At 34.9% G+C, this 13,832-nt stretch overlaps 1 protein-coding gene across 11 annotated transcripts in view; it reads right to left on the reverse strand.

Moving 5' to 3' along the window:
- The window catches only part of LOC126354916 (mucin-17-like), a 518,430-nt gene that overhangs the window by 183,986 nt on the left and 320,612 nt on the right, over positions 1–13,832 (reverse strand). For all 11 annotated transcript variants that reach the window (XM_050004997.1, XM_050004993.1, XM_050004988.1 and 8 more), the window contains exons 15-16: positions 11,867–12,034; positions 3,869–6,094 (exon numbers count right to left, since the gene is read on the reverse strand). In XM_050004997.1, coding sequence (XP_049860954.1) covers positions 3,869–6,094; positions 11,867–12,034 — 2,394 coding nt within the window. The remainder of the gene's footprint in view (positions 1–3,868; positions 6,095–11,866; positions 12,035–13,832) is intronic.

Raw genomic sequence — 13,832 nt, forward strand, 5'->3', positions numbered from 1 at the left:
CATGAGACTATGGTCCAAGACATGATTCAGCATAATTCTCTGTTTAACATTTCACCTTCCAATAATGGAGACATTATCAAAGGCTTTAATGACTCAGAAAGCAGTTACAGTCTCAAACAAGCTCAGCAGACAACTGTTTATTTGTATCCAAGCAATGGTCAATACATGCAGTCAGCAGACCTCTGCTTGAGATTGCAGATTCACACTGACATGTGTTATGCAGCTTGTAGTGTGGAACAGTTGGCATTGTTTGTTTTATTTAGCACTATGACCCACAACTTGTCTCATTTGGAACCATCAGATTTGTTTCTCTGACAATGGGATTTTGGTATGATATAATCTTTACTATGCCACAATGTACAGGGAGACCACACAAATTCAAAATCACAAAAACAGCTTTAATAGAAAAGTATGATTGAAATTAGGCAAATTGTGGGCCATAGTGCTAAATAAAACAGAACAGCATCAACTCTTCTCCAATACAAGCCCCATAACACATGTAAGTGCAACTCTGAGATCTCAGGCAGCAGTCTGATGATGCCATGTACTGACCATTGCAAGGATACATAAAACAGTGTGGCTTGCTATGCTTGTTAGAGAATGTATATGCTTTCTGAGCCTCTGATGATGTCTCCAGCACTGAAAGACTAAACAGTAGGCAGAGAAATTATGCCTTTGACAATGACCTTTAAGCACATAAAACAAATACCAGCAATAATGCAAATACCAGCAATGAAAGTCTGCATTCTGTGACAGGTACATTGCTTGGTTTACAGTGTTTACATTTCAGCCTCTGTGCTTGGAGAAAACCAGTTACTGTGCAAACTGGACTTTGATTAGAATGCTTACTTAAAATTAGTTGGCAGTTCACTCTGAGTGTTCTGTAACACATCTCAGACTATTTGAACATTTTTGGAAGGTAATTATTAACAGCTGTCAAGTAATGTATAAAATGTGCATTTGATCATCAGCTGCTTTTTTATTTAAAACCCAAGTATCAGCTGCCTTCAGTCACAGACCACCTTCACAGGTTCTATTCAAAGATACAAATTAAAAAAAAAAATACATGTAGTATACAGGAAATGTTACAAATTCTTTCCCAAGGAAGCACAAAATATACAAAAATACAGAGTTAAAACAGTTTAGGCCACAAAATCACATCTGTCATTACTTAAATAATGGCCACATTTCATATGTAGAGCAGGCCATGAATTCCAGTATAACACAGAGGTCTTTTAAAGGTAAATGTACTAAAGTCTGCATCATAAAGGAAGGCAGCCCAATTTTCAGCCATTCTGTGCATCCCCCTCCACTAGCCACAGGCAGACAATAATATTCATTCTCTTTCCGAGCAGCTAGCAACAATTTACGGCTAAACAGCAAGAATATTGCTCCTACATACTGTACTGTTGCCATACTTCATGACAACCAAATTATTCATTCAAATGTCAGTTTTTCTGTTTTTTTTTTTCATTTTTTTTCCTTGTAGCAGTGTAGCTGTGACCGTCTATCTGCAAAAATTTAATTGCGATTTAAAAAAATTGCCAGGTGATGGCAAGAAATGTGAAGTACTTCACAAGCAGGAGAGGGAGATTATTTACTGCATTTATAACTTTTCCAAATGTGAATTTGAAAGTAGGTTTACTGTTGACATTTGAAGACACAAGAATGGACTCCAGAACCATGTGGTGTATTAAGATTTGTTCCTCTACTGTTTCATTCTTAATTCAGAACAGTATGTTTCTTTCATTCTTCCTTCATCTACAGCAACATCATTTTAGCATTCAGTAAAAAAGGACAACTGTTAGCCATGATAGGTGTGACGCCATCCATCACTATTTCTGATATGAAAAATGGTAGCGATACGTAAATTCTCCTGGTTGAACTCTGTCTGCAGTCACACTGACAATTTGGTCATGGGATTGCACCACAGACTTTAACCTTTTTACTTCCGCTTATCTGCCTTAATTATATACAGCGATCATTGAATAAAGGTCTATAAAATCTTAATAGCAATCTTCAAAAATATGAAAACACTTTGGGTCAGTAACAAAGTTTTCTGCCAAGGCTTTATAAGTTACATTTACAATGGTATAATCCCATACACAGAGCGTGCATAATTAAACAGTGCAAGCCTCCACGGGCAGGCTAAAGAGGCCACCAGCAAGCACTGTGCCATGTGCAAAAAGCTGCATATAAGCTGGCTCCTCAGGCCCTCGGTGTTCTATAAGTTACATTGTGCATTAATATAAACCCTGATTTCATGTGTTGTACTTACTTCAGCATTCAATGTGGCTGTATTTTCCTTTATGTGGAAATGAATTAAAAGTTAGTCGATGGGAGTTCTAATATTGTGTTTGTGCAACATTACAATAATTTTTTCCTTTATGTGGAAATGAATTAAAAGTTAGTCGATGGGAGTTCTAATATTGTGTTTGTGCAACATTACAATAATTTGCCTGGAATTTTTAGATGTTTAGAGAATACCTTTCATCTTAGTCACAAAAAATCAGCCCTCTTCAAAAGAGGCGCAACCTCTTCTAAGGAAACATAAATGGAGTAATGTAAAGAATGACATTTTATGAGTGACTGATCTGTATTTATATTCAGAAAAGTCAAACACCATCATCACTATTGCATGAAATTATGTTGCATGTGCATTTGCCAGCATTAATTCCCGGCTGCAAAATGCAAATGACACAACTGATGCATGGACTGAAACATCATATACTGAATGTATGGAAAGGACAGCATTCAAAGGACCACAACTTTTAAACACAATTGAGAAGAAAAAAACTGTGCATACATTTCGGCTGAATAAGAACCCTAACATCATTGAAATCAACACCCTTCAGTTCTGAATTGTATACAGTTTGGGGCAATGTTTTTGAAACTCAAAGATGACAGATGATGAAATCATGACAAAAATATAGCAGGAAATATCAGTAATTAATCAGGGTAAATTTTCTTGAGGCACAAAAATAATTTTTTGTATGCATCAACAGATGTGATACAACTTCAGTATAGGGCCATTTTACATGGTTATAAACTTTGCATAATAAAATAAATGTTACTGTCTGATCTACTACACAGTGAAAAAAGTAATCCTGAATTAAAATAACCTGGTTGTTATGTAATGACTGAGATAAAAATCACCTACATAAAGTTTTGTGTTTTTACAAAAAATATTGTCTCCATAATGAAGAAATAATGTCAAAAATCATCAGATTCAAGAAGGAAGCTAATTTATAAAGATGATTTGTTATAGCAGTCACATCAAACTTCTTCATCGAGGTTTACAACTGCAAATAGAGGACTAGTGATAGTAGTGATATTTCCGTTTATGCATATCCAGTGTATATATCAATACTATCAAATAAGGTTAGATTTGGTTACTATTCAAGACAGTCACCTACAACATGTACAGAGAACAACAATTGCAGAAATTTTTCGATACAGTTATGTACTTGTAGATTCACCTGGAGATTTAAAGACAACCACAGTACAAGTCTGTATTTCTTATTGCATGCAGTAAAAATAAACTTATTTCATAGGACACTGATATTACTAGCAGTTCTGTACATGAATACATATTCCTAAAATACTTTACTTCAATCTGAAGTACGACAGAATCATCTATGTGCCTGTCTACAGTTGTCATTAAAACAACATTTTCCACTGTCACAGAAATCTGCAAGTAATGAATTCATTAATTAAAGAAGAATGATCAGAATTAAGAAAATAATTTTAAAGCATCTTCACAACAGAAAGAGAGAGTCCTAAGCACAACTGGGATAGCATACAGAACTGCTAATAATCTGGATCCTAAAGAGGGACTTGATAAACAAAGTGCTGTTTCAGTATCTACCATTTCAATCTGCTGCCCGCTGTCTATTTCACTTTGTGCTGGTGGAATAGGGATGCTTGTTCTGGTGCCAAGAGCCCATGCTACTTCATTCTCTGATGGATTTCTTCCTGCAGGCAGCCTTGTATTCACTGTAGCACGAGGCAGACTTGTTTGAACTGAATTTCTCATTGCATTCCTGTATAATATTTCATTTCCTATTGGGTCACCAGTTACTGAGGTAGTATAACTGGTCTGTGATGTCTGCTCTTCAGGATAATACTCTTGATGTCTAGCAATCTCATTTTCACTGACTTGTTCTGTCTTTCCAGAATGAGGGTATTTGCGGAACACAGTGTTATTAGGGAATATTCCAAAGATAACAAAGGGAAGAGGAGTGCGGACTGTAGTTGTAGTTTGATAATGAGATGTAGTGGCTAAATACTGAGTCTCGTCATTAACATTATCCACCATCCTCCTTTGGGCAACTGGATCACTACTGCTTTTTCCTTTTACAAGTGGAGGTATAGTAGTGGTACTAGCAGTGCCTCTTGGTGCAATAGTAATTCTCACTGGGAAGCGTGTTCTAATTAAGGAGTCAGTCTCTGTAGAAGATTGTACAGATTGTTTCACAGAGTCTACAACGAGCTTTGATGCTTCTGTCACTGGCAAGGAAGTGCTGGATGTGTTAGATGAAGCAGAAGGTATGAGACTGATTGGTTGATTTGGATCAAGGGTATCATTGTTTGGAAGAGCTCTGTCAACTGAAACAGCCATTGTTGATGTATTTATCATTTTCAGCATCTCTACAGAAGCAAACTCACTGCCACTTGTACTAGAAGAGGCAGGAATTTGTACAGTAGAAGATGCTGAAATTTTTTCAGTATTTGAGTAAGTTGTTGTTGATTGCTCCGTAACTACAGACTCTTTTACTGAAGAACTTAAGTCAGGTGACGATTCAGTAACAAGATTGTCACTTTCCAGAGGTGGTCTGTCAACAGAAACAAATCTGATTTTAGAATTCCTAATTTTCATTGCTTCCTGAGAAGATGAGTTGCTGGTATGTACAATTTTATTGGAATAACTGGTCTGTATTTCATCAGTAATATTTTCTGTAAAGACAGCTACAGATTTATTTGCAGCAAGATTGTTTACAGCTTCTGTGCTTGTAGGAGGCTTTATTTCAGAAACTGTTGATGTGAGAGTTTCTGTACTGGAAACAACAGTGACAGTTTCTGATAAAGTAGTTTCAGTAATGGGAACTGCTACAGTTGCAGTTGGAGTTTCTGTGGTAGAATTTATTGCATCAGAAGAAGGGCTAAGTAATGGTGAAGACAGTGGTGCAAATGTAGATGTGGATTTAAACAAGTCAGATGTAGTGAAAACTTCTGGCATTTTCTCTGTCACCGAATTAATGGAAGTGGCTTTTAGTTTAGCAGTGGAACTATGTGGTGTGGTTCCCACAGTGGCAGAAGAAACAACCTTCGGAGAATATGTTACAGCTCTTGTTGTAATCTTTTTTGCCAATAATGTGACATATGGAGAGAAGGTAGTGATGTCTTGTTGAGAGAGCTCTGAAATCATTTCAGCCGCTGAAGTAACAGGTAGTGAGTATGGTACTGTAGAATCTTCATTTAAATTGGAAGTGACAGTTGTAACATAGAATGGTACAGTAGGGCGATTCACACGGGAAACTATTTTTAAGAGTGCAATAGCAAAATCCTTTCGCAAAGGCAATCTTCTCTTCCGAGTGCTGGGAGAAAGTCGAGTAGTTGTAGATGTGCTGCCAAATGTGGTACTTTGCATCTCTGGTACCTCTGATACCGTTTCAGTCATGACAGGCACTTCACTGCTTTCTTTTCCATATGACTGAGAGGGGGATGAGATAATGCTGGTTGTGGTTTGTACCAAGGGGCTGTTTGGTATACTGGTCCCGGGGTTAAAAGTAGTGAAAACAGAGTCAGTAATTGCTGATGTCGTTGATGTCATCGTTGTCTCCTGGGCATTTATATCATTTTTATCAGATGCAGGGGATAAACTGCTCACTGTTGTAGGTGGAACTGAACTACTACTTGTAGAATGAGATTTCACTGTTTCCTCGTCTATGTAATTAATTTCTGTAGAGTTGTCCAAGAGAAAACTAACATCATTATCCACTGTTACTTTGTCCTGGAAGGAGTCATCAAGTAAATTGTCTTCAGTCATTGTCAAACTACTCTCGTCCAATGTCAAACCTTCAGATGGACTTTCCTGAAATTAAAAATCATTCAGAGTCTATGTAAAGAAATGCAATTTTAATTTAAGAAAATTATTTTAATGGCTTTGAAACAAATGCCAAACATTCATTACAATGAAAATAGTCTTTATTTCTTTGCACCATACATGTCTGTCTCCTAGATGTAGGATTTTTAACAAACAGTAATTAACAGTGCAGGTGCTTTAATGTGGGATGATGTTAGAACAATGAATTTACAAGTTATCATGGAGATACAAATACTATCTTAATTATGAATGGACAGCTCTCTTTAAGTCATGATGTTTAATGTTGCTACTTGTTTCTACAGGCATCCAGTTCCACTGACACAGACCACAATGAAAAAAGTACCAATGTATATTATGAATAAATGATGTCTACAGAAATGGAGACTGAGTAAACTACATCACTTAAATACAATTTTACAGCTACTATATACAACAGTGAAGATCACATATCCTGTGCAAAATATTTACAGCACATTCTAGACACATAATAGATAATATATTACAAAAAGAACATTGCAAGTGGAACTCCCCTAATAAATCATGCTTCAAAATGTTCTTGGATGAAACATGCTCAGTAATCACAAAGAATAAAACTACTTATTTCCACTATCTACTGGCTCTACAGTACAAAAAGAAAGAAACTGATACAAAATTAAATTTTGTCATTACTATGCCAACTGTGCAGGCTGTGAGATACAAACAAATGCTAGCAGCAAGACTAATGAAAGTTACATAGATTCCACTACATCTGGTTAATCTCCAAAAAATTTGCTTCCAGTGCTACCACAGTTAAGCAAAGTTAGAGGAAATAATTGTTAAAAAATGATAAAATGACAATGATTAATTTCCCTTCAGTCACCTGAAGTTAAAATACACAATTTCAAAATAAAATGAGATAGTGTTGTATAAACTTTGATGGACAACATCTTTCAGGATATCAAAAACACTACAGATCAATCTCTAGTTCTGTCTTATGTAATTTCTCGGAGCTAGAAAAGGTGAACTGCACCAAGCAGCTCAGAGTGACTACGCTTTCTTTAAAAAGAAAATTTCTGTGGGAAATAGCTGCATTTGTGCTTACGCTCTCACCAGCCTGCACATTTGTTTTTTTATAGAAAAACTCAAAGTTTGCACTTTGCATACTGAATACTGGAACAATAGTGAAATAGTGATCCTATGAATGGCCTCCAGTAGTACGACGTCACAAGAGGTTCACACGAGCAGAGCGAGAGCGTGTATCTGCTCGTCCACGATTAGTCGACCATTTCCCAGATCCCTTCAGAAACAAGAAACATTATGAACAACCTATTCTGTACAAACCAAATTGTAGTTTTTGTTATACATTATTATACTACAGAGAAAATGTGTGATTTATATTGAGAAAACGTCTGTGCAGGAAAAACGGGAACAGTGAAGTTTATTTGTGCAAACTGAAGACAGTACACCATCAGATGCCATTTTATTGAAGAAGATATATTTTGAAGAATATTTTCAAGCATGTTTAATCTGTAAAGCTCACGTTCAATTTTCACAGGAAACAGGGAATTTCATCAGATTTAGCCATTAATGAAATGGCATTTTTGTCTCCACTGATGTACTGTGATCTCCAACTCAATGATTGATCAATGCAGCCATCAGCATTAATACCCCCATTTTTGGCTGTCAATTTTCAGATAAAAATAATAAAAGATTCTACAGATGCTGTGGCCAATTCTGTTCCTGTTCACAGTTATTACAAAAAACACAAAGTTCATCTTTGTCAATGCTTTTGATAAGAAAAGATAAGACTTCTTTATTTTTTATGTCATATAATCTATCTATGCACCTGAGCCTACTGCAAAGCACTGAAAGTGTTAAACTCACTTTTCCCCTTTATTGGCTACACTACTGCAAATTACAACTGATTTATGAAACAATAATACACAACTCACACAAATTTAAAATTTGAAAACTAAATGGGCCATCATTCACTTGACATGTGAAATTTTATCACTAGTATCATTGTTACCATTATTATTACCCTCATCACTGCAAACTGAAATTATTTATATTCAAGTTCACCATCAATGAACACTTTGAACAGTTCTTTGTTCTCTCAATTCATACTAAAAATTAAATTGTTCAATTCTGCATCTCTCCAGTTTTTATAAACAGCAAACTATTCTTCATCCAGAAGTGCCAATTAAAAACACTTTTGGACAAAGTCCAGTTTTCCCGCCTTACATGTGATGCCTGAACTGGCACTAACTTCTCATGAGACCTTCCTATCCCAGATGTAAAGTTTCTCTTTACAGCATCACAGATTAGTTTGGTCACCAAAGGTGGCAGACTGCACTTTTTGCACTTGATCAGGCAAGAGCTTCTTGTTTAGGTCTTTTGTCAAAAGTTACTATTCTAAATAAATTCTTACACTGTTTAACAGCACTCCTGGCTTATTATTTTCCCAGTTACTTAATTTTCTGAGAGAAGCCTTTTCCACACAGAATGCTACTCCGTTTCTTCCAGGACAAAAGGTCCAGCAAAATAATTTGTTATACTTGTCATCCATCATCTGACAAAGTTGTCCTTGTTCTAATCTACATTAAAAAATTAATTCCTTGTTTAGCAGCCCACTAAAATATAAATTGTTTGCTTCATCTTTCATATTTGTGGAATATTGGCTTTAATATGTGTATTGTATCAATAGTGGCATATTGTATTACAGACAACTGAACATCAGTTATTTTATCATAAATCTGAGGTGGAGAAATACAGAATTATCTTTTAATGTCTAAGTCTCCTATTCTTTATCAAAATTGTGAAACACCAAAGTAAGAAATGGATACAGAAAATATCTTCAAAATCAACTGTTAGGTATATATTTTTCACACTTCAAGTGAATGATATCCCAAATATTACCTGAGGGGTTAGAATTGATTACAGTTTAAATATGAAACTTAACCCTTTGTGTAGTTAATGACCACAAATTCATGACAGTAAATTACATTGGAAAACTGAAACCAGTATAAGGAAAATGTAAAACAATGTGCATGCAACATGCTAACACAGATAAGATACTAAACAAAAGCAGATTTGTTAAATATATTGAAACTAAGATTGCAGACCAGATATGGCTTGTTGTACAAATACTACAACATCAGATTTCAAACAGACACACAGATCAAGCCTATGGGAGTGTGATTACAAGGATGTCGTCATTAACATTAAAAGAAGGAAAGTTTGTTATTAACAAGTCATGCAAAAGAAGAGACTAGTGACAAGACTGAACATGCAACATTTTTTTTTTTTTTACATATAAGCTGCACAGGAATTTAATATACAAGAATGATTCAAAAATGTTCTGCACTTCATACCAAATGTAAAGGGGCATGAATATGAACATGAGAAGGGGCTACTTAAATATGTCATACTCGCTTCATACTAGTAGATGCAGTGCTGAGAAATACGGTTGAGAGTCTTCTTACAGAGCATGGATCAAGAAAATTAAGCATTATTACTTCAACAGCTGGGTTTTTATCATAACATTAACAACATTTAGCAACAGCATGACCATTAAAGATGGAACACTCGCTCAAATGAGCAAGGATGAGAAAGGAAACTGGCTACAGCTATTAGAAGGAATCATTATGGCATTTGTATAAACCAATAAAAACCCTACGATTAGATTCCCAAATGAGAATTTGAACTTGACTCCTACAGAATACAGATCCAGTGTTTCAGTATTTTAACCAGAGACTAATCTAACCAACTCAGCCTCAAAAGTATCATACCAGATTCTCTTTTCAGGTCAAAATTAGTGGTTTTAATGAAGAAATTTAAAGTAAAGAATAAAGGGCTATGTTCTGTCAAATTATTTACAAAGGACAGTAATAATAAAGTCCTCTACAAAAGTAACAAAAATAAATGGCAACTAAAACATTTGCACCATCAAGTAAAATTATATGCCTCAGTATAACATAATCAGTATGATGAATGTAGGGTGGACTAAAAATTAATCACATTACACATAGGTTTGTCAAAAACATAACCACTAACAACATACAGATGAAAAGCACCTTGTGCAAATGGGCATGTTCACGTACGCAGCACTTAACTAAGGCTTGAATAAAATGCTTCATATTGGAAAAATGTAAGAAACAATCTATATTTAACTTGAAAAACTTTTTTATTTAAGATTGCATTAATAAATCTTTATTATTGATGACTGATTTCAACAGCTTAAACTGTCATTTTCAGATTTTTTTTGTTCTACAAAACTGCCAGTCAATCGAGAATTAATGTCAAACAGCACTATCCACAATTCAAAACATCCCAGTGCCCTATCAAATCCATGCAGCACCAGATGTCAAAGCATCAACCCATGACAAGTGAAAATAACAAAACATTTCAATTTTAATTTATGTTAGTTGACATATTTGTCAGTGGTTCAGCCTTTCTGTTGGCAGAATTATGAACATGAAAGAAAGCAGGAAAGTAAACAACAAAATGTGAACAATATAAGATGCAAAAAAATTTAGCAGAAAATTGTTAATTGGAAAAGTGTTGATTTTTATCTCTAATGCCCAAATTTCTGTAATTATATCTACCAGAAAAGCAGAGGAATCATCATAACTGTCAAATATTGTGATTTACAGCTGCAAGAACTAAATCCCTTGCTGGTTCAAAGAAGAAAGAGAACTTTAAAAGGACATTTTCTTCAGTACTATAATGCTAGTCACTATGGTGCAGTGTAAAATCATCAAAATGTGGAAACTTTGGAACACCAAGTCTACTAAAAAGACTTAATACCATCAAATATCTAACTGTTGTGATCACTGTGTGACAGACAGTAGATATCTATGATAATAATCGACCAGAGAAAGCACAATCCATCAGAAACCTTTTTGTAAGCATTGGCTTTACGCAGTTGGGAGAAGGATGTTTGAAACCAATTGTAAACTGAAGTGAGTACCTGAATAACAAAGGAATCTTTATTGGGCCACTCATGATTCACACAAAACACAGTGCAAAACCTTTTTGAATCACCCTTAAAGAATGCTATTAGTAATCTGTTACTGCACACTGCACTGGGCAAATCATTTACGAAAGAATAGTTATCTTTTTTTGCCAGATATCTGTCATACAATAAATCATATATCTAACAATGAAACAAAATTTTCTTTGTAATGAATGTTTGGCACAATATTAATAAAAGCTCACGTTTAAATGAAATAATTTAACTATTGACACATGTTTACTAGTGCTTTTAGCAGAGTTTTTTTATACTTATAAATTTTTTGTTTTATGTGTATTGTACAAATACAAAGAATGAGGTGCACTTCTGTGTTATCTACATAATGTTTGAAGCAATTTTTTTACATTTAATTGATTGTGCAACTACATAAAATTACATCAAGTTATAAAAAGCCTTGTATTACTATAGATAGTTTTGATCTTAAGCTTGTTGTATTCTTTAAGGCTGCTTTAAGGTTTTCATTATGACGTAAATTCTACGTAACATGTATATAGAATTTCAAACAATGAATTTAACACCAGAATGATTTCTAGTGAAATTATAAGCTGCAATTTTATATAAATTAATGAAATCAAAGAAGCTCTCTTGGTTAGGCAACTCTTAAATGAGATATTAATTAATGCTTTGTTACATAGATTAACAGCTGAAAGTTAAAAGCTGGAGTCTGGCTGCCAGTTGCAATTCAGTCAGCCATGGAAAAGTCGAAGCAACATGCACAGCTGCAGGTCATGTGCAACAGAACTTACTGCTGATGTTTCTGTGGTTGTTGTGCTTGCTGCCCTGATGAGAGGCACAGTAGGTATATAAGCTGGAGTAGTAGTAGTAGATCTTAACCCTCCTGTGGCTAATAGCAGATCACTACGGAAACGGGCACTGAATCTCTGTGTTCCAACTAATGACCGTGGGGTAGCAGGCTATAAAAATAGATAAATGGTAAGTAGAAACAACTGAAGGGCTTACAACTTTTTTCAGTGGCATAAAAGAGTAAAACATTAATACTATCTACAGAACATGAATACAGCATATTCACCAAACACTTGACATTTTTCCATTAGGATGTGAAGAGAAAATAAAGAAAGGAAAAAGAGTAAGGCAATGACAGAACTGAAATTCAGATTTGTTTAAAGATGAGTCTAATAATACAAATATTTGACAATTCATTGAAAAAGTTGCATCCTGTAGATTAAGTAAAAATTACTGTTAGAAGATGTATATTAACCAACTGCTAAACTATCCAGATATAAGGTTCAAATCTAAGGGAGTCCTATGCTCCACTTCAAAAGAAAGTGCAATGGAAGTCTACTGTACAATCAGTTTTCATGCCTCATTTCTGTTCCACATGCTACACTTTCTCATATTCCTTTCTTCATTTCATATTCCTTTCTTCGTTTACTTCCCAATGACTTTGTCATTTCTTCTTCATTATTCTTTCCTTATGTTAATTGCTGATTTTTTCTTTGACATATTCTTCTGTAGTTGTGTTACTCTCTCTCTCTCTTTGTCTCTTTCAAGGAAGTGTCATTTCTTCTTCATTATTCTTTCCTTATGTTAATTGCTGATTTTTTCTTCGACATATTCTTTTGTAGTTGTGTTACTCTCTCTCTCTTTGTCTCTTTCAAGGAAGTTTTGATCTGTGTCTTAATTGTTGAGTTCATCTGCTCTACTATCAAAATTATCCATCTCTATTCAGCTTCTACCATTATTCATTCTCTTATCTGCATTTTCCAATCTGCTAATTACTTTCTCTATTATTTGTTTGAAGAATATATGGAATGTGACACTCAGGTCAGACTCAGTCAACTTAACTGACTTCCTTTTTACATTCCGTACTTCAACTATACCTCACCTGAGAAACTATTATAACCTATTTTCTTAAAACATCTAATGTTTTGCTTTGCATCCAGCTCTAGGAAAAGTTTCAGAAATGTGAGAACAAATTTTTCATACATCTGCATCACCTAACCAATGTGTCATATGATGATGCACTGTTGCATTATACTTCCACTAGTTCAGTATGGGTTGTTGCAGTGTTGTTCCTCTCCAAATACAGAAAACCAACTACCACACAATACTCCAAATTGTCCATGGGATGCACCAGTTTGTTTTGGCTCCTCTATCAGTGTTGTGATACTGTGGCACAGGGATAATAAATAGGAAGACTGAACAATTCCTCTGATTGTCTTTATACACACAGGGATCTGAATTTGTTGATTGAAGTTCATATTCTTCCAGAGTTCCATTTAACTTGACATGTTACTGTTAACCTGTCTGATGTGTCCTTAATTCTTTAAAACTTTGATGAATGAGTCTATGCAGAGATGATATCCAGCTGCAAGATATAAAAATTAAATTTGGCTAACATCAGTCTTGTATAGTTAAAAAGTCTCAATACTTGTAGCTGTATTTCCATTAATTCAACTCAGGTTCATTGGTACAATATTTGAACATGCTTTTCTGGCTTTTCTCCAAAGAACACACGTGTCTCTAACATACTCATTTCTCAAAGCTGCCCATGATCAGTTATTTTTCTATTTTCTTCTCCGTCAACAATGTCTCAGGCACTGCTTTTGACTAGTGACTTGAGTTTATTGCATATAATCTCAAACCACTCAATGATCTGGTCCTATCATATTCTTGGTGATCTCAGTTTTATGGGCATTAGGCTGTGGCTCAAGACATGCTTCTGTACCTAATGTTTTCTCTTCTACTGTA

This window comes from Schistocerca gregaria, chromosome 3 (assembly GCF_023897955.1).
Source record: "Schistocerca gregaria isolate iqSchGreg1 chromosome 3, iqSchGreg1.2, whole genome shotgun sequence".
NCBI classification, from domain to species: Eukaryota; Metazoa; Arthropoda; class Insecta; order Orthoptera; family Acrididae; genus Schistocerca; species Schistocerca gregaria.